Raw genomic sequence first — 21,729 nt, 5'->3', positions numbered from 1 at the left:
TTTGAACAGATTCTTCCAGGTTCCAAGGCTCTTTTAAGGAAAAAGAAATGCTCATATAATACAAATTTTTGGTTCTCTCTACATAGAAATGCTTAAAGTTATTGCAGCCACCTGTCATCAAGATCAATCAAAAAATCCTCAAACAGTCTTAAATTCCATAATGATAGTTTAATCTTAAGTAGTTTTATTTTAGTCATAATTCTCACTCCAAAAATATCTGTGAAATTGATATTGCATTTGTGGGTATATGTCACGTATTTTTGACTGGAGGTAGCTACCTGGAATAGCACAAGCGATTCCCACTAGGGTCAAGTCATCCTTCTAAAACTGTAGTGAATGGATAGTATTCACCAAGTCTGGCTCTCTTACCTGATGCCCCAACCAACCATCTTAATTCAATACAAAGATGGCATCCCATATACATGTATCTGGATTTATTTCTCTTTTAAGTAATGAACAATCCCAATAGACCCTTTGGACTAGTTAAGTGGCAGGGAAAACACCAACAGGGCAGTGTTCATCAGAAATGTGGGTTAGAATACCTCTAGAACTGCTATAATGAGACTGAACTATTCTGAAGTCAGACTGGGACCCAGTTTGTGGATCTAACCTGAGAAAAGCTCAGGGTGTAGACCTCAAAATCCTCAAATACTGCCACTGCTATAATAAAGTCTATTTTATTCCTCCCTATATAATATTTCAGCTCCTAATTTTTTTAAGACTCAAAATGGTGCCCAGAGTCCAGGTTATTTTTCTATTCACTGGAGTCTTCTTGTAAGACACTTGCAACCCAATCTAACTGTTGACTCCAACACAGAAATCCTGGGTACTCCAATTTCTCATTTGTAAACCCACACACAACAGTAGTATCCTATGTGTTCAAGTGAAGGGCTCTCTTCAACACTAAATGACTTTAAATATTTAGACTGTTCATCAATAAGAGGAAGCAAACATTTTATATTTGAAATTTTATGGGCAGTTTATTAAGGTCAATGTTGAAAGCTATCAGAAGAATATTCTCCTGAAAAATATGTTTTTTTCTTAGAAAAAAACGAAAGAAAGATCCAAACCCCTCTCAGTATAGCCACAGATGCTGTGGCGGTCACGCCTCTCTGGAATCAGGGACAGTCTGTCAGTCTGAGGAGTCGCTTCCTGCAGCAACAGGATTGTAGTCGGGATCATCATCACCATCCTCCAGTTCCAAGTCATCCATTTCCTGGAACAAGGACTCATCCACCTCCACATTGTTCCCGGCTGTGAAGAGCAAGACAGTCTCGCCTTATACTCCAGAGACACGCCCACTGTGAACTCCCAGGAAAACACACCCACCTTGGACTCCCAGGCTACCAGTGAAAATCTTTCCAAACTAAGTTATCAGCAGAGACTTTGATAATAGAAGAGCAACTTCAGGCTTCATGGTCATAGTCTAAAGTCTCACTGTTTTAAGAAAAGGCTCATAGAATATTTAATGACAATGAAGCATGTCTTTTACACGGTGGACGATCACTGAGATCAACCCCACAGATCATCTATCTAATCTAGTGATAGCTGATATACATATCACTCAAGCACTTCTTAACTTTCTGTCAGATACAACTTGCCTTATACACTTGCCTACTTCCCTTTCTGTACAACAGATGACAAAGGCTCTCATGTCTACGTCTATGTCTAAGCATTGGCCAGGCTCTGCCTCAGCACCAAACCCTGTGATGGCCTGAGTCAGATAGAATAGAGTAACACAGCACTCCCCAGTCTGTGCAAATGGTATCTTCCCTCTCTCTGGGAGTGTAGCTTACTCACATTCAATCCAATAAGAATATAAAGAGAGCTTTGAGTAGTTCAGACCTAAAACTAGACTATACCAAATCCAGGCCAAAGAACAACTGACTTGGAGGTAGTGAAGGTTTCTCAAATATCGTAGGGGTACACCTGAATCCACCAAGAACATAAGTGTCAGTGTGAAGTAGTTCTAGAAGTACAGAAAAGGCAGAAGGAAAAAGTAAGATCTTGACACTTCTATTTAGCAGACAAGATTCTTGAGGGAAAATACCTTGAAGTAACACAGGCAAGGCCAGACTGAGAGACACTGTGGTTTTTTTTTCCCTATCGAAGAATTTTAAAGTTTTATGGTTAAATATAAGTTTCACCGTCTCAGAACCAGAGCAGGAAATATAGAATGTTTAAGGCCCTGAGAAGGAAAAAGAGATTCAGAGGCTGGAGAGATGGTAAGAGCACTGGCTGCCCTTCCAGGGGATCAAGATTCAATCCCAAACACCCATATGGTGGCTCACAACCCTCTCCAGTTTCAGGAGATGTGGTGCCCTCTTTTGGACTCCATGGCAACTAAGCACACATACAGTAAAACACATATGCAGTCAAATACTCATACACATAAAATAAACAAACCTTTAAAAGAAAAAGGAGAAAGAGATTCAGAGAAATTAGATAGGTACAATAAAAGTTCATGCAAAAATAATAAAGCCTTCAAATAAGAGAAGGAGATTGCTGGGAGACATTTCCAAGGTAGACTCAACAATTGAGGTAGACTCAATTTTCTTTGGGAAATCTAGAGATAAACAGAAATCCTTACCTAAGAGAAGAAGAAAGCAGTCAAGAATAACTGAAGACAAGCATGTTGGAGCACACTTCTAATCCAAGCACTTGAGAGGCACAGGCAGGAGGATTTAAGTTCAAGGCCAGCCTGGTCTACATAGTAAGTTCCAAGCCAGCCACTGCTATACAGTGAGACACTAAGGAGGAGGGAAGAAAGAGAGAAGGGAAGGAAAAGTAAAGATAATAAAGTTTCTATAGCACAAGAGAATGAGATGAGGCTTTGGAGAGCTGGAAATCCTCAAGAAAACAAAAAAAGAATATCCCACTGAATTTCTAACTTTTTTTGTTCGTCTTGAGAGTCTCACTCTGTAGCCTAGACAGGCCTGTAACTCACAGTGCAGAACAGTATAAATGGTGAGCCTCCATGCCCAGCTTTGGGTTTCGTTTTTAAGATCATAAAAATAAAAATCTTGGCCTATCTGCTAGAGAAGATTTGAGGAAAAAGAAATATTGAGGGCTGGCAGTGTAGCTCAATGACAGTGTTTACTTGCATACACAAGGCCTGGGTTCAGTTCTTAACACCAGGAACAGAGTGAGTGCCAGTAAGTACCCCATGAGGTCAGGAAGAATGGCTTAGCCGTGAGCCACATCAACAGTGCCTAAGCTTCTCCAGCACACAATCAGCACACAATGTTTGAGAGGCCAAACCTAGAAAAACTCCAAATGACAGGAGACATAAGATAAAGAGACCTACAACCCTAAGAAGGTGCTACTCCTGCGACCAAGTGGGACCAAGCATGAAAGCCAGTCTAAAAACACAAGCAAGCCATCAGCTGCGAGAGGCCAGGCAATGGTCCAGTTTGCCGTGAGCATAGCGACAAGGACAGTACAGTAAGCATCTCAGGATGGGTAGCTGGTAGACGCAGAGAGAACAAAGGAGGTAAGGGGAGGAGCAAGTGAGGCGAGCACAGGGACAAGATGCCCAACAGCTGCAAAAGCAGGAGGAAGGGCCCTGCCAGCAGAGGAAGCGAGGAGTTTCACATCTGGGTCTTCTCCACACCGGGAGCAGATCGTGGATTTGGTTCTTTAACGTCTAATATAGACTTTTGAGGAAAACATCCCCTGAATTATGCTGCTCAGTTTTCCAGTTGACAGAGGCTCATGTACTATGAGAATGCCACCCTGATAAAACTTGAAAAACACACATTGCTAGACAATTTAAACATTTAGATAGAGTGTATAAATTGATCATCTACTAGAACTTATCTTTAGAATGTGATTTTTCACAGGTTTGGCAGGATAATTTCACACTAAATACAAATATAATTTGCTTTTCATGGAATAAGAAGATGATGTGTTACATCCATGAGGAAGTCTAACAGTATCTTACCGTCCTCCAGGAACTGGATATCAGATGTGTCAAGATTATGATCTGTTTCAAATAACTGTTTCCCTAAAAGAAATAAATATGCTTAATTCAAAAGGGATAGTATTCCTTCATTCCCTACAACCACTTAAAAGGGTACGACCTCAATAAAAGAAATCTGGACATCTGTATTTCTGGGAATTTCAATAAATTTATGGATTGTGCAGTAGCTTAGAAGTTAGGACCTGTATTCACACTAAAACAGAAAAAATGAAAAACCAAAGCTCCTCAGGCCTGGAAGACTATGGGTTTGGTTCTCTCACTCTGAAGACTTTTGATCCTCAATATTCTTATTCCAGGATCCAGAATACAAAACAAGACTCGCCAATTACCAAACAAAGATATACAACAAACAGTAGCTATGAAATGTGTGTGACGAGACACACGTTTGTCATGGCAACCTGTCCTGGTCATCTTTGCTGTCAGGGACGGCACAGCTGCGGGGTGGCAGAAGTCACTATGCCAGAGAGGCACCCATACCACTCAGTTTGTTCTTTCCTGCTTGTTCTTCTTCTTTCATCCGCTTCTTTTTAATTTCCAGGAGTTCTGCATCAAATTTGGCTTTCCAACTCAAGAAATTCTCAATCGTAACAGGAGTGCCATGGAACAGTTTCTTAGGAAACAAAAGACGCAAGCATCATACCAATGAGGCAGTCATTTAACAAACATAGCAAAGGTCTTTGTCTCCCATCTCCCAGACGCACAACCACCGAGGTGAAGAACACTAATGACTCCACCTGCACTAGCTCTCCTTAGTTTCAGCAGCTTCCTCTGGAAAAGGCAATTATTCTTCTTCTAAATATCGGAAAAAATTAAGATAATATGCAATGTACTTACTGTACTCGTCATAGCTACTTACTATTAAGCAAAGTTCTTGGTTTTAATATATTTTGGATAAACATCAATTTATAACACTGCCATCACTTTTTTACTTTACTCGAGCTTGATGCTGGTCTGTATGATTAGGAACTTAGGACATTCTGATTTACAATACAAGAATGATTTACAATTCTTGGTCTTACATGAGTGAGCTTTATCAATCTGTCACTTGTTACTCACATGTTATCAACCACACCTAGTTAAATTTACTTTTTAGTTCACTATTGTGACTTCCAAAAAGCCTAAATAAAATAATCAGAAAAAATGAAAAGCTAAATATCAAACAAGCCGACTAAGAGATGTAAAAAAAAAAAAATTAGATTTTCAAGTATACCTTCTCTGCTTCTTCTGCTTCCTTTTCTTTCTGTTTCTTTTCTTCCTCTCTTCTGGTTTTTATCTGATCGACTATCTCATTTAACTTTTCTTGAACGGCTGTCACAAGGGTGAAGATCATCACCATGCCGAGATTCTCCTCAGCCTGTATAAAACAGAGAGGTAGCAAGAAATACACTTCTCAGGAAAGAAAATCTTGTCCGAAGTACCAGTGTTTAGTATAATAATTAGAACCCATGTTTAGAAGATGATCCCTCGTTCAGTTATACCACATAGTTGGGTAAGTGAACATTTAAAACTGGAGTACGGAGTCAGAAGCAGTAGCCTGTAAAACCCAGCACTTGTGAGATGGAAACAGAAGGATCAGAAATGCTTGGCTACATAGGGAGTTCAAGGCCACCCTGGGCTATAAGGCCCTTGTCTTTAATGACTATGCCATGGACCTAGGAAACAAGAAGGTATTGTCCTAAAATCTGTCAATACAGACTTCCAACAAAAACTAGTAGGAAGGATAAAGCAGTGTCATTTCTTAATGATTAAGAGAATTTCAAGAAGACATTATGATTCTAAGCATATATATGTCCAGAACACAGGCAGGTACACGCAATTTTATAAAATGAATACTATTAGATGTAACATCGAAGACTAATCCCAGCACAACAGAGTGGATGACTGCAATACCCCAAAGAGTTATGAGCTGCCATGTGGGTGCTGAGAATCGAACCCACGTCCCATGCAAGAGCAGTAAGTACTCTGAAGTGCTGAGCCCGCCTTGCCAGGCCCCTTAGCTCTTTCTGTTGGTTAGTTGGCTAAGTGTCCATCCTGTTTATCTTTTCAAAGGTCCATTTCTAGTTTTGTTGATTCTTTTTTTTTTCCATTTCATTCATTTTGGCCATACATTTAACAATTTCTTTCAGTCTACTGATTTGGGGTTTAAATCCTTCCATTTCTATAGCTTTAAGGTATCTTTAAGTTATTTGAGATCTTGCTTATTTCTTAATGTAGTTATCTACATTAACATAAATTTCCTTCTTTGGACTGTTCTCATTGTATTCCATAGGATCTGGTGTGCTGTGTTTTCATTTTCATTTGTTCCCAGGAATGTTTTATTCCCCTCTTGACTATCATTGTACTATGAGTGTACTGTTTAATCTCTATGCATTTGTGCATGCTCTAGAATTTCTCTTGCTGGAATTATTTCAGTTTTCCTGTATATTCTGAGACTTGAACTACATGCTAATATATGATCTGTTTTAGGTTAAGTTCTTCAGTGTTTGGATGGAATGTTATATCTACGGTATTTAGGTATTTCTCTGTAACTCCAGTTCCAGGGGGCCCAATGCCCTCGGCTGGTCTTCATAGGCACCAAGTACACACACAGTGCACATGTATACGTACATACGGGGTAGCACGGTAAACCTGGTCAAATGAGGATGATTGCAGAGATCCAGACCCTAATGGAGAACCTACTATTACTGTTTTGTTAAAGGTTGTATCGTTCAACAGTCTTCTAAGTATGTATGTTTGTACTTATGGATTAATGCTGTTTCCAACCTTGGAGAGGAGAACTGCTCAAAATCCTGAAAATAGTGACTGCTGACTCCTCATCCCGAAATGGCACACGTATCAGTTCATCCTATCCCCCAAAGTTCAGAGAACGTCATGGAAGAGGGTGTGGGAAAACTAAGAGCCAGAGGCTAGGGAGGTGTTCTGAGTCTTCTGGGCATGACACAGTCATTGTGGTCATGAGTTCACTACAGCTGTGGAAACATACACAAGGCTCGCATTGGGTCAAACCTGGCAAAATTCCAACAGTGAAAGTAGAGGACACCAACCCCACCCTTAGCTGAAAAGCCATGGGCAGCTGACAGCTACTATGGAAGGAGTCATTTTTCTTTGGGCATGGCCGATGGGGGTTGCCCATGCTCCAGTGAATGGTCTCTAGCCAAGCAAATATTGATTATTTAAAGGAAGGGCTGGAGAGGTTAAAAACACAAACTGCGCTTTCAGAAGATGAGAGTACAGTTCCCAGCCCCAGCACCAGACAGTCACAACTACCTGTAACTCGGGTGTCCAACACCCAGAAGGCGCCTGTACCCCACCTGAAAACAGACTCACCTAGAGACACACATACTTAAAAAAAACCTTAAAAACAACAACAACAAAAAAGGAAGAACAGTATATGAGGATGGATGGGAGGAGTTTTGCTGAGGGAAGGTCTGGAGGTAACATATACACACACATGAAATTCTCCTGCCTTTTTCAAAGATACCTTGTGGTTGTATATCATCAATTCTGATTGGTTAATATACTATTTACATATATTTAAAAACATTTTCTAGCCATCATTTAATATTAAGGTCAATAAAATATGCTACTATAAAGCCAAATTATTTCCTTACCTGCAATGCCAGTAATTTTAAAATGTCTGAGACATCATTATCTTCTAGATTTTCCTGGGAGAATATTTCATAAAGGGGAGCTTCATCGGGGTATTTTTCACTATATGTAAACTTGAGAGTAGTCTGGACAGCTAAGGCATAAGATAAAAGTTTAACGGAAACACATTAAAAGTATTAAAAAAAATCAGTGTTTCTATTGAGTCAATAATTTATAACATTAATGAAAAGTAGAACAACAGAATTACTAATTTAAACAACAACCTCAAAGAGATGAGTCGAACAAAGGGAAAGAAATCCTTTCCTTCCTGTGATACACATTTATCACCTAGTGGCATTTTATTATACTGTATTTCAGAGGACAGACAATATCCATTTAAAAAAATCCTGGCAAACAAAATCTTAATTAAAAATATTAGCTTTTGCATGTACTCCTTTGTGGGAGCCTAGCCTGTTTGGATGCTCACCTTCCTAGAACTGGATGGCGAGGGGAGGACCTTGGACTTCCCACAAGGGCAGGGAACCCTGACTGCTCTTCAGACTGGAGAGGAGGGGAAGGGGAGTGGGGAGTGAGGGGAGGGGAGGGGAGGGAAAAGGGAGGCGGAGAGGAGGCGGAAATTTTTAATAAAAAAATATATATTAGCTTTTCTGTATTTGTTTATTTATTTATTCTTTTTTATTTGTTTGTTTGTTTGTTTTCCGAAACAGGGTTTCTCTGTGTAGCCTTGGGTATAGATCAGGCTGACCTCTAACTACTACTGTCTCACATCAGCCTTTACTAGAGGAAGTTCCTGACTGCAGAGGACTTGGATGTAGGCTGATTCATATTCCAAAGGCACAATAATAGGATGCTGCTAACTGCGTAGGTAGGTGACACATTTTTACACTGGGCAGTTTGAAAGGTTAGCTGGGAATTTTTGAGCTAGACTCTTCTACACTAATATTTTAACTTTGTGGATTATGCCAAGTTATAAACTTGCCATTTAAGAATGCAAGTCTTTATTTTGTTTATTTGTTTTTTTAGACAGTATCTTTGCAAAACAATCCTGGCTGTCCTGGAACTTGCTCTGTAGACCAGGCTGGCCTTGAACTCACAGAGATCTGCCTACCTGTGCCTCTCGAGTGCTGGGATTAAAGGCGTGCGCCACCACCAACTGGCTGAGAGTGCAATTCTTCTGAGTAGACTAGTGCAAGATAAACACTGCAGCCCAGCACATGGGTGCTCTGGTCACAGACAGCTTGGAGGCAGTCAAAAATAATAACCCTTTGTAATTTTATCTATGGTCTTTTATTTAGAGTTTGTCATTCCTGTTATTCACTGTTTTATTTTTAAAACCTAGTGATTAAAAATATATTCATTTGCTTTGTATGAAGAGGTGTCCCACAAAGCACATGCGGAGATCAGAGAACTTACAGATGCTGATTCTCCCACCACGTAGGTTTTGGGAATCGAACTGAGGTTGCCAGACTTAGCAGCAAGTGCCCTTTCTCTCTGATGAGCTCCACAACCCACTGCTTATGATGAAGTAATTCAAATCCATGTTGCTTTCAATTCGAAGGCTAAATCCTACAGGAGTGATTTTGCTTTAATCTTCATGTTAAATATCATTATATGGGTCTCTTGCACAATTCCACAAGCTGAGCACTAAGGAGGTTGACCTATGCCGATCATAAATTTCAGAACAGCCACTGGGCTACACAGCGAGACCCTACATCTAAAGAAATTTTTTTTTTTAAATTTTGATCAGATTAGGTAAGTTTTAAAAAGCACAAACAAATCTTAGTTGGGAACACAGGCTGCTCAGTGGCAGAATGCTTGCCTATGTGTGTTCATGGCCTTCATTCAGTCCCAGTACTGTAAATAAAAAGTATTTGAGAGGCAGGCAAAAGGACTGAGTGTGCAAGGCCAGCATGGGTCATACAGGTAGATCCTGTCTGGGACCTAGACGCAAGGTCTCGTATGTACCAGGTAATACCACTGTATTACAGACCTCAGCCCAATAACAACGTATTGAAAACCAGTAACTGCTAAGACATTAAAATCACAAAAAGCAAATTAACACATAAAATTCACCACAGTCTAGTGTGGGAAGTCCTTCTGTATATGTGTTGCTTTTATTGGTTAATGAATAAAGCTGCTTTCAGTCAATGACTTAGCAAAGGAAAGCCAGATGGGAAATCCAAACAGAGATGTAGAGAGAGAGTAGGTGGAGTTAGTGAGACACCATGTAGCCACCCCAGGAGACTGCGCCAGAACCTTACCAAGAAACCATGAGCCTTGTCGTAAAATATAAAATAATAGAAATGGATTACCTTAAGATATAAGAGCTAGCTGAAATATGCTTAAGCCATTCACCAACAGTATTGCAAATAATACAGTTTCTGGGTGATTATTTCAGGTCTGGGAGGCTGGGAACAAACAAGCAGCCTCCACCAACAACAGTAAGCATATGAGCATCTACTTCTACTCTCTGGAGTTCTAGAATTTATTCTTTCCATGAGCATTACCCAAGATTGTTCTTAAAGACACAGTGTAAACAACTGCAATAAACTTTATTTTGCAGATACATTAAAATGCACTTAACTCTTTTAAGTAGTTAAGTTTTTTGTTTATTTTTGATTAGGTACTTTCGTTGGCTAGGTATATTTATGCCTGCTATAGTTTCACTGACCAGAATTCAAAATCACCTTTCCTCCATCTCCTAAATGATAGAACTATAAGCAGGTATTACTATACCTACTAAAAAGTATAAGCTTTAAAACAAAAACAAAAAAACTTACTGCTTCTAATATAGGCAATACCAGGTATCCATTATAGAAAAGTATGATAGCCTTGATTCTATGCATATCATTGGATCATTTCACTATATGCAAACTTACTAAATCAGAACTTAATAGTAACTATTTGCCAACTATCTATAACTATCTACCAATCCAAAGTCAGACTGAAAGGCTAGAGATAGCCCATGGTAAAGCACTTGCCGTACAAGTGAGAGGACTAAATGCTTGGAATCCACATAAAAGCACAGTAAAATAACACACATGGAATTTCAATGACAAGATGGCAGGCAGACACAGGACAACCTCCCAAAGTTCACAGGCCAGGCAAAGCAAAGACTAGACCTCCACACATTGTAAACACGCAACCACACATGAGTGTGCATGCACACACATACTCCAGGGGCTGGAGAGATGGCTCAGCAGTTACCAGCACGAGCTGCTCCTCCAGAGGACCTAGGTTTAATTCTCAGCACCCACATGGTGGCTCACAACCATCCATCACTCTAGTTCTAGGAGATATGATCCCTTCTTCTAGCCTCTACATAGAGCAAGCATGTACACTTACATACAAGAATATAAACACTCATATACCTAAAAAAACAATAAATACTAAAAAAATAAAAACCAAAAAGAGGGGAATTAAGATTGAAGAAACAAAATGTATAAAGACATAACTACAATCTCGAACCTAACAGGTACATCATCACAATTTCTTCAATATTAAAATAAGCAAACTTCCCTAAGTAGGTCATCACTTACTGGTTAAAATAGAACTATTATTATTGTAACATCCCATGTATCTGATATTTTCCTTATAATAATATCCCTTAAGTAGAAATGCAGATAGGGTTATTTTCTTACATCCCCTGTTCCGCAGTCTAACAAGGGTAAACGTCCCCTGCTCCGTGACCTAACACATGTAAATGTCTACATCCCCTGCTCCGTGATCTAACACATGTAAATGTCTACATCCCCTGCTCCGTGATCTAACACATGTAAATGTCTACATCCCCTGCTCCATGACCTAACACATGTAAATGTCTACATCCCCTGCTCTGTGATCTAACAGATCTCTTGGACTAATCTAAACAGCATATTTCTCTATTCACCAACACTGAAAAAACCTATGGAGGAGATGAAATATCTTCATGTTAATTTGTCTTAAGGATTAATGAGACTAATTTTTAAGTAACCATTTATAATGCCATGTCTAGAATCTATGTTTCAATTCCCTGTTTACTCTTTTACTAATCAGTTCATTAAAATGAAGTATAGGTCCAGCACTCAGGAGGCAGAGGCAAGCAGATCTCTGTAAGCTCCAGGCTAGCCTGGTCTACAAAGCAAGTAAGTTCCAGGACATCCAGGGTTCTTACATAAGGAAACCCTATCTCAGAATAAATTTAAATAAATAAATAAAATGAAGCATAGGCACAAAAACAGCATGACCTAGGCACCGTTTCAAGCCATTTTTTTAAATTAAGATGAACTATACACAACTATTATTACAGGAGTGTTATTAGCTTCCAATGAAGGTACTGTTCAGAATATGAGAATGACCTCCAGAAACTTTAGTAAGAAAATGAAATTTCGGTCTCAGTGAGCATCACCACGCCATTCTACATGCATACAAACTGGTTTACATGGTAAAGTGATGCTGAGGAGCTAGGGGTCGGGGGGAGGCTTAGAGCAGTATTTATTTGAAACTTCAATGAATGTACTAACATTGTAGAAAGTTATATATAGACCTCAAAGGAATGAAAGATTGCAAAATATTGTGATGTGAAACTCATTTTCGATGATTAAAAAACATACCATTTTCAAGCGAATTCACTAGAACTGACTGACTCCTCCCAAGAGAACTCTGTCACCACCGGAAATAAACATTCTTGAGACTGTCAACTTAATCATAACTTTTAAAATTACTATATTAACTGACTTAGACCAAAAATGGATAACCTTCATATTATCACCAAGCTTAACTTATTTAGCTTACTAATTTTAAAGCTGTTTTATTGTGGGAAGTAATGATGAGTAGATAGGTGTACATAACAGCAAATGCTCAATAAATAATCTACACTTCCAAAAAAAAATAGCAGCATTGGAGAAGCAGAAGTCACTTGACAAATGCTTTGAACACAAATTGACTTGACAAATGCTTTGAACACAAATTGCCTTCTTTTCATCTGCTGTACTATTAACCTAAAGGCTTCGCTTCTAAACATGCAGCATACTGTGCCAGATGCTGAAGCCTGGGCTGCCTCTGCCTCCAGCAGCCACACCTACACAGCAAACAGAAGCCACAAGCACACAGCAACAGTGCCTCAGCAGCTCCGCAGCTGCACTGCCCTGCAGTGACTGCAGAGGGAGCAAAGTTCCTGTGGAGCCCAGAAAAACCAGAGTAATTTCACCATGCTTACTTTCATCGTTTTCTCCAGCCTCTGACGTCACAGTGATGGTGAAGCTGGGTGGGCTTTCTGATAATACTGCAAGAAAACACACAGAGCAGTTATTAGGATGCTTCCCGCAGCAGACACTTCCAGCAATATTACTGTTCAGCACTAGAAATTCATACCTCACCTGTATTTTCATTTCAACAAATACAGACTAACAGAACACTAAAATGATAAACTCACTATTTCGACCAGGAGTAATCTTAATCTGAAAAGAAGTACTTTTAGTTAAATACCTCTCTAATCAATTAAATATTAAGTCATTTGTATTGTATTCCAAAATCTATCAGTATATAAAAAATGCATTAATGCATTCCAAAAACATCACAATCAGAATGGTAAATAAAAACTTTAGAATTTTTTTCACCAACCACTACCCATAGATATTCATGTTATAATGGTTTACTATATTATCTTGTTATTTTCTACATGTTTAAATGAAGTCAAATCTAATCTTTCCAAAAGAATGAGCCTTTACCATCTTTCACACAATTATAATAGAAGTTAGATAAGAATGTGAACATCACTGGGTGGTGGTGCACGCCTTTAATCCCAGCCCTCAGAAGGCAGAGACAGGCCAATCTCTGAATTCGAGGCGAGGGCAAGTCTGATCTACAAAGTGAGTTCCAGGACAGTCAAGGCTACATAGAGAAACTCTGTCTCAAAAACACAAAAAACAAAAAAAAGAATCTAAACATCAAATTACTTAAAACCCCTACTAAGGCCGGACAATGTAAGTCAACATTTACACAGACGAGGAGCTTTCAGAGACTACTTTAGAACACGTCCAATAACATCTGTCGATCATCTATCTACTCCCATGCAAGAGTATTAATAAAATGCTGTAAGGAACCCCAGATCTTGCCCAGCGTCTTATGGAAAGAGAGCAAATACTGACCTAATGGACATAACAAAGGAAACATTAAAAACCAAGTGAGAAGTAAGCAGGAAGCCGCTAACTGCAGGGGTGCTTACAGCACCTCAACTTCACCCACCCGGGGACGCACTGACTTGGCAAGGCTGCCAGCAGCTGTGTGAACTCTGGAGAGCACAGGTCACTCAAGAAGCCACCATGGAGACCACAGGGCTTTAATCTGCCCAGGCACTGAAACCACCACAGACACACATTATCAGTAATGTTTTTAAGGCAGAGGCCCTCATTGTGCCTCGGGTTTTGATTGATGAGTGTCTAAGAAAACTCAAAAGCAGTTTGCCCAAACGACGAAGCACTCTCCCTGGACTCAAACTGTACACCACAGTCTCAGACAACACACCCCTTCTTAAAAAGAGACACTGGAACATTCTTATAAGCTCCCAAAGAGGAGCTGTTACTGATCTTAAATGTTTATTACAATACATTACATATGATCCATAATTCTTCCTTAGCATTAACACATCACAAAATGTAAAGACTGACACAGAAATAAATGACGCACCAACCAACAAGGATTCAGGGAAGCTACTAGCCTAGCAGATGGCCATGCTGACTGAGTACCACACTGTACTTGTGTTGTGTTATGCAGTTAAGCCAAAATCCTTTAAATCCAATACCAAGACCATGGGTTTAGAGTCTTAACAACAGTCTACCAAATTTAAAACATTAAACACAAAACAATTTACCTTATATACCACTAAAAAAAGCTGCCAATCAAACTATGATACATAAGTTTTTGTGTCAATCACGTTCAAATATAAGACGTGCATCTCAGAAACAGTTACACACATCATCACCTTCAGGCTACAGATGTGGACACAGAGCCTTCACACCAATTACCTACATACAGTACTGCAGCTATAAGTGGCAAGACACACAGGCCTTCACTGCAAAAGGAAAAAAACACCTCATTTCCAGGTGATAAATTTCAGGGACATTATCTGAATGAGGTTGAAAGCCACGAATGGTACATTAGCAAGCAGAGACAAAGAAGGAGGAAGCGCGTGAGGGTGGCCGAGGACAAGGGCTCAGAAGCTAAGAACTTTTAGAAGAACTATGTTTTCTGTAGGATGGACATGTCAGTGGGCTAGTGAAAGGACATTTCACAGTGTGATCCCAGACAGCAACAGTTTCAGCAGCTGGCACTGTGTCTCTGCGCAGGACACTACATCCAGCAAGAGCGCACAGGATAGGAGGCAAACGAAACCAGGCAACTTGTACAATCAATCAGACAAGGATAATGAGGTCTGAACTAGGACGGGAGCCATGGGAACAGCAGGAAATTAAGATGGTGATGACAGGCCGACTTTGCAGCTGTGAACATAGTGCCACCAAACCAAATACAGAAGTAATCAGACATGGTATATTTCAAATAGAGGGCAACCTGCAGAGGTGAGGAGTGGGCAATCACAAACAAGCAAAGAGGAGAACCAAGCAAGGCCTTAATTCAATTTGGATCTTCTGGTAATAGCTGAAGCTACCAGGCTATGGAGATCAGTAGAATTAGATTAATGAGACCTAAAATTAGAGAGGCAAGATAAAAGGCAAAGGCCAACAGCAGCTTTGTAAGGAATCCTTAATTTGGAGAAAAAAGTGAAAGGAAGAAAACTGTCAGAGTAAAAGTGGCAGCCACAGAAGGCAGTAACAAACAATATATAAGCGTTACACACATCACAGGAAGAGTCTCAGGGTGGAAGATAATCCTGCTACCCCGTCAGACCCAGCGCCATCTCTGCTCCCTCTGTTTCTCAGCAAGGAGGTTAACACCACTGCTTTTATAAACAGTCCTCAGGACCGGTCTGGTGGCAACTGCCTGTAACCCCAGCATTTAGGAGGTAGAGGTAGGGCAGTCAGGAATTCAAGGATGCCCTCAGCAACACAGGGCACTGGAGGCTAGCCCGAGCTATGTAAGCCCTGACAAAGGGAGGGAGGAGGGCAAACAACATAAACTAAAAGCCGCTCTCTATGTGTCCTCAGTGAGTTAAGATGACTTAGAGAAAGAGGTAGGGCTATACAGTCCAAACACTAGAAAACCTAGTCCTTGTGAAAACACTTTGTGCATGGAGGACCCTGACAGATCAGATCTAACCCCGACAAGGCGCCAGTCATCTGGTTCATGTTCATGGGTTAGTGGTCTTTCATTTCCTTGCTTCCCACTTCTTACTCTATGCCCTAGCAATGCCATCACTTGTTCTCAGCAGAGTGCACCTGCTGTGGAATATCTATTTAACTGGGCAACAATGGGCTACATTTGTCTATGCTGCATTTGTTCAACAATGTAAAGATGTGTTGCTCTGCTGCCTAAGGCACCTGACTGGCCTAATAAAAAGCTGAACATCAATAGCTAGGCCGTGGAGGGACAGGTGGGGCTGGCAGCAGAAAGAATATAAGAAGGGAGAGGAATCTAGGCTTGAGAAGAGACAGGACGAGAAGGGGGAAAGAGGGAGACGCCTGGGGCCAGCCAGTCAGGCAGCTGCCAGTAGCCAGACACGGAGTAGGAAATACGGAATGAAAGAAAGGTAAAAAGCCCTGAGGCAAAACACAGATGCAGAAAAAATGGTTAAACTAAGTTATAAGAGCTAGTGGGGTAAGTATAAACCAAGGCCAATAATTCATAACTAACAATAGGTTTCATGTCATGATTTGGAAGCTGGATGGTGGCCCAAAAGAAAGTCTACTACATGTATCAAGAGTCCTGGTTCTGCACTGTGTTCCTCTGAAAGACTGTTCCCCTAGTTCCACTTAACTGATCATCTCTCAGTTTTCCAAAACAACTTGGGCTATCACCTCTCCTTGACTATACTAGCCTACTTCCCTAACAGCCTTAATTCTTAATTGTGTAACCAAAAAATACTTAGTAAATGAAGACACCTAAAGGACACAGAGAGATTAGCAAGAATAACACTAAACAGCTAATTTCAGAGACAAGAATGGGGAGAAAAGGTGAAGCAAAAGAAGTAGATTACCAATCTAAAAGAAACCAAAAGAGGCCTGTAAGGGCATGGCAACAAAAAACCATAGGACCACAAAGGTAACAGGGACAGGAATCTCCCTGGCATTTCTAAGGTGTGCTGATGTCCAATTGCAGCAGAAAATCTAACTATCAGCTAATGAAGAGAAAGAAGGATACGGCCCCATTAAGAGAAGTATCAACAACTAAAAGGTGTGTTTCTAAAAGGAATAGCTCATGCTTATTGAACTGTTACAAAATAGTTACATTACTTCCCACCAAACACTTGAAGAAATCCAGGCTTGCAGAGGACACAGCACCAAGTTGCCATTTTAAAGAGGGGAAAATAAAGGAAAATGGGTACCTAAGAAAAAGAAATGCCAGAAAACTCTATATGATGGAGTAAGTTCCTGCTATTAAAAATGAAAAGATATGCCTTCTGAGTTACCAGAAAATTTCCTTAAAAGACTGTTAGTTCCCCACCCTAGCCCAACTCCAATCCTTTATCTATGTCGCAGCCACTGCCGCTACCAACTCGACCAAGATGGTGAGACCACACCTTAAGGATGACAAAACTAAAAGCCCTTCCTAAAGGACTTTCCTGAATGGGTGCTGCCATGAGACTTTCACATACAATAAAAATCAATTTCTTACTTTTAAAACTTTGTTATTGAGGTTGTATGTCACAACTGAATCTGAAATAAATTAATTAAAATAAAATGAGGGAGGGGATAATGCTAATGTAGGGATGGGAAAATCACTCAATTGTATTTGCAAAAATTAATGATCCCTAAATTCTGTTTTGTTCTTCAAGATGGGGTTTCACAACGAAACCTAGGCTGGCTTGGAATTTCCAAGCCTCCTGACTCAGGCTTTTAAGTGCCACACCTGGTACATTCCTGAGTTCTGCGGATAGAGCAATCCCATTCTAATGCACTCTTGTTCAAAAGCACTGCTGCGGGTTATGTTGTGTGCATAAGTGTGGTGTGTATGCATATATCTGTGTGCTTGTGTGTGCTTATGTGTGTATGTGTACATGAGTGTGGTGTGTATGTGTATGTCTGTTTGCTTGTGTGTGCTTATGTGTGTGTGGTGTGTGCATGTCTGTGATGTGTGTGTCAGTGTGCTTGTGTGTGCTTATGTGGGGGGGGGGCGTGTGCTCACGCGTGCCCAGGTGTCAAGAAACCTACAGAGACCACAAAAGGTGTTGGATCCCCTAGAGTTAGAGTTACAGGCAGGTATGGGGCGCCTGACATGGGTTTCTAGTTAGAGGAGCAAGTGTTCTTAAGCCCTGAGCATCTCCAGCCCAGGATCAAAATACTTTTGAGAAAAGTAGGGGGTTTCTGGGCATAGTGGAAGGAATTAATGAGCAATCAGAGGAGACGCTAGTTGATTCAGAGAAGACCATGAAATAGATGGAATTGAGAATTTTGTTAAAAACATAATGGAGGTGAAGTCTAAAAAGCTATGCCAACAGACTATACAAACAACCTTGGTTTTTCACAAAAAATAAAACAAAATACCTATTAAATAAATCATATACTTAATAGGAGGTATATCTAGCCTTTCAGAAAGTATTTCTAAAAAAAATGTGCTTTCAAAATATCATCTCTACTCTTCCTTTATGATACAATCAAAACTGTTGAGTGTTACTGACTTCTATTCAAAGGAGACTGAAGAACACATACAGAATTAAGTCCACTCTTGGTAAAGCACTTGGTTTTGGTTAACTGAAGGCCAACCACTGGCTTTCAAAAGACTACCCACTATAACATATCCTAATGCAGATTTGGAAATAACTAAACTCCACTACCTTAGCAGATCCTAGTCAAGTGAAGCGTTACTGATGGAGAATGGTATCAAGAGAGTACACTTCCCTTGCAAGGCTAGTTGTTAGGAAGGTGGGTCAAAGTGCAACCAAGCACAGAACAGGCGAAAAGAAACTGCAGTAAGGTGATGGCTCACGGCAAAGACAACACTGGACTAGCAGGTCATCGCAAACAGAACGGCAGCAAATCTAAGTTTCAGCAAGGTTTGTGGGCCAAAAGTTGACGCTTTGCTATCACACAAGGTCATGTGTGCCTAACAAATGCTCCTCTCCTAGTTCACAAGTACCCACTTCAAGGTAGGGTAGGTGGGGCAGGGCGAGATCCAGTTCCTTCAGCAGCTGGAACATCTGCCAAATTCAGTCATAAAAGTGATTCAAAACGAAGTGAGACATCTGCAAACTACTGTTTTGGGCAAACCGACATGAGGTAACTTTCTTAAACCTAAGTGTAAGTACGGAAACATAAATGGGACAAGCCGCCAAACAGCAAACCTTAGAGATCCCACAATTTCCAAGATCAAGCACAGAAATATTTTACTTCAAAGTCCTACCTTTTCCCTGAAAGATTTCATAAGAAAACGACCAAGATCAATGCAAAAATCCCTAAGAAGCATAAAATAAGATGTTATATTTATTGCAAAATGTGTACAGATGCGGACAGGAATTATCCACAGGCTCACCTACTAACTATGGAATAGTTGAATGCATCGAAAGAGTCATAAATTGTCATCTGTTACCTGGCACAGGCCCCTGAAGCACGTGTGTGTATGACCAGAATTTCATATACTACAGTTATGATACTGTTTTAGGACTTAACATATGTCACCTTTGTAAGACGCACAACACAGTAGTTAGCAAAGGGTACCTTCACATCAAAAACAAGTTAAGAATAGCACACACCTCTGCATTTTTGCTTCTGCCTAAAAGGGTCGTGTCGTGCCTATTCTATTTCTAAAGTACTAGAATGGTCTGAACATCATGATTAAGATGATCTGGCAACTGACCCTAGTGTTCCATTTCAGTTTGACAGTGACATATAAGGGAGCCAGACTCCATACACACTCACCCGGGTAGTGACACCCTCAAACCCCTCTTCCCTCATCCCCTTAACATCCTCAGCACAGCTTACTGCTGGTGAAAGAGAGCATGAACACAACCGGAGCTACACAGGGGTAGGAGAGACATCTGCCTGTTGGCAAAACAGAACAAAATTTGCTACCATTGCAAGCAGATGATCAAAGGGTGGAGTCAAGAAAAAGCTAATCTAAACAATGAGAGAGTGGGTTTGGAGTTCAGGAGTTAAAGCAATATCCCTTCGGCTCTTAATTCAGACAAACAGTGATACACAAGACTTGGAGGAAGGGCTGTGGAATATAACCCCACCAAACCAGAGCCTACACGTTCAAACTGGTTTTACCTTGACTAATCTCAAGTCTAAGAAAAGCCATAGATAGGTTATCCACGAAAACAGGCTCACGGGGAAGAATTCTCCTAATAATTGATTACTTTCTCACACATATTTTCTCTGGGTCAAAATCTGCTCTTCCTTCACCTCAGCTGAACCCGGATCCCACACCTAAGTCTACAGGGTGAAAGAAACAGCTAAGAACTGAGGACCTCTGGCAGGAGGACTCCGAGCACAAGCCACTTGCCTTCCCTGAGCCTTCAGAACCTCGACGAAGTCTAAGACACTGTGCGGTCTCACACCTAAGAGCCACAGCGGCCACGTCGTACATCAGAGGCATTCTGCAGAATGCCCCGATCATTCTTATACTTAAGCAAACCTGACAAACTCGAGCGTGCTGCTCTCAAAACTCAGCATGTCAACCAGCTGCTGCTCCACAAGAGGGTAAAACGGAGAAAAGAAAGATAAGAAAAAGATCCTCCGCGACTCTGGCGAAACTCAGGGCACTCCGAGAGTTTGTTTCCGCGTGCTTCGGTGAATCTCGGGTGGCTGCAGTTACGCGAAACCAAAGCGCACGGGATGGCTCCAGGGCCTCGGCGGGGCCACCCGGTCCTTCCGATTTCAGGACAGTGGGGAAGGCAGCGGGCAGGGCGCTGGGAACTGAGTCGAGAACCCGGGAGGGAGGGAGGGCCGCGCGGCCCCGGCCTCCGCCCCAGCCGCCAAAGTCACCTGTGAAGGAGTCGGGATAGATGGACTCCAGAGCCTCCAACTCGTTGCGCTGCTCCTCGCCGTAATCTGTCATCGTGGCCCGCGCTGCTGCCCGTGCATCGGCGCGACACCCCGGAGGCACGCTGCAGCGGACACGGCGGCCGCCGGCTGCCGGGCGGGCGCACGCGCAGAGTCCGGATGGGAAGGCCTGGCCCCACACCTGGCCCGGTCTGCAGCGAAACAGCCCGGCTCGGCCGGCCGCCCAAGGCCTGGGTCGGAGTTCGACTCGTCGTGCCTGGACTGCGGGCCGCTGATTCGTTGTCGGACCACGGCCGCTCGGGATTGGCTGGAGCGTGACGGCAAGAGACGGTCGGGCGTTCGGGAAGGACCGGCGAGGGCCTTCGCTCGGGCTCTGCGGGCTTCGGCTGGAGAAGCCGGGCGGAGCTGCATCCTCGTTCTGCGCTCGATATGTCTGGGCTGAAAGTCTGGGTCTCCCGTAGGGGGCGGTGGCGTCGCCGAGGGCGGGGCGCGGAGTCCGTCGGCTTCCGCCTTTCCAGGTTCCAGGCCCAGCCTGGGGGCCTGAGCATCTTGAGGGATCGATGCTGGCCTGGTTCTGCCGTCACTTAAGGCCTAGATCAGGGCAGACTCTTGTAAATTGAACTGGGGAGGTCTGGGGATCGCTGCGGCCTGGGTTCTGGGTAACTCGGAGCGATATGCGAATTCTGGAGATCGCTGCTGCCTTGGTTCTGGGGTCACTCAAGGGCTAGAACAGGGCGAACTCCCGTCAACCGAGCTCGGAGGTCTGGGGATCGCTGCTGGCTTAATTCTGGCGTCTCTCGGGGATAGCTGGGAAGTTTGGGGACCTAAGGTGCTTTGCTGCCCTCGTTCTGGGTCACTCAAGGGTTAGATCAGGGAGGACTCTTTTAAACCGAGCTGGGAGGTCTGGGGACCCGCAGGGCGCTTGTCCGGGCTGCTGCGGAAGCAGTGGATCCCGGCCGAACCGGGAGGCTAGACTTCGAGCCTGTGGTTCAGATCTTGGGCTCCACGTTAAAGTTGTGAAATAAACTAGGCGGAAAGTTGGCC

The 21,729-nt window shown here is 42.0% G+C and overlaps 1 protein-coding gene across 1 annotated transcript; it reads right to left on the bottom strand.

Moving 5' to 3' along the window:
* Positions 1-953: 953 nt before the first annotated feature.
* Rwdd1 (RWD domain containing 1) lies at positions 954-20,931 on the bottom strand. Its single transcript, XM_075945672.1, has 7 exons — positions 20,668-20,931; positions 12,789-12,854; positions 7,594-7,724; positions 5,193-5,336; positions 4,460-4,592; positions 3,944-4,006; positions 954-1,254 (listed from the first exon to the last, which is right to left on the bottom strand). Exons 1-7 carry the CDS (start codon positions 20,738-20,740, stop codon positions 1,133-1,135), a joined length of 732 nt encoding a protein of 243 aa, XP_075801787.1. The 5' UTR covers positions 20,741-20,931; the 3' UTR covers positions 954-1,132.
* Between the last annotated feature and the right edge of the window lie 798 nt (positions 20,932-21,729).

The sequence above is a fragment of the Microtus pennsylvanicus genome, chromosome 1 (genome assembly GCF_037038515.1).
Source record: "Microtus pennsylvanicus isolate mMicPen1 chromosome 1, mMicPen1.hap1, whole genome shotgun sequence".
NCBI lineage: Eukaryota > Metazoa > Chordata > Mammalia > Rodentia > Cricetidae > Microtus > Microtus pennsylvanicus.
The sequence above is the reverse complement of the archived record's forward strand: the minus strand, read 5'-3'. Positions and strand labels throughout refer to the sequence as shown.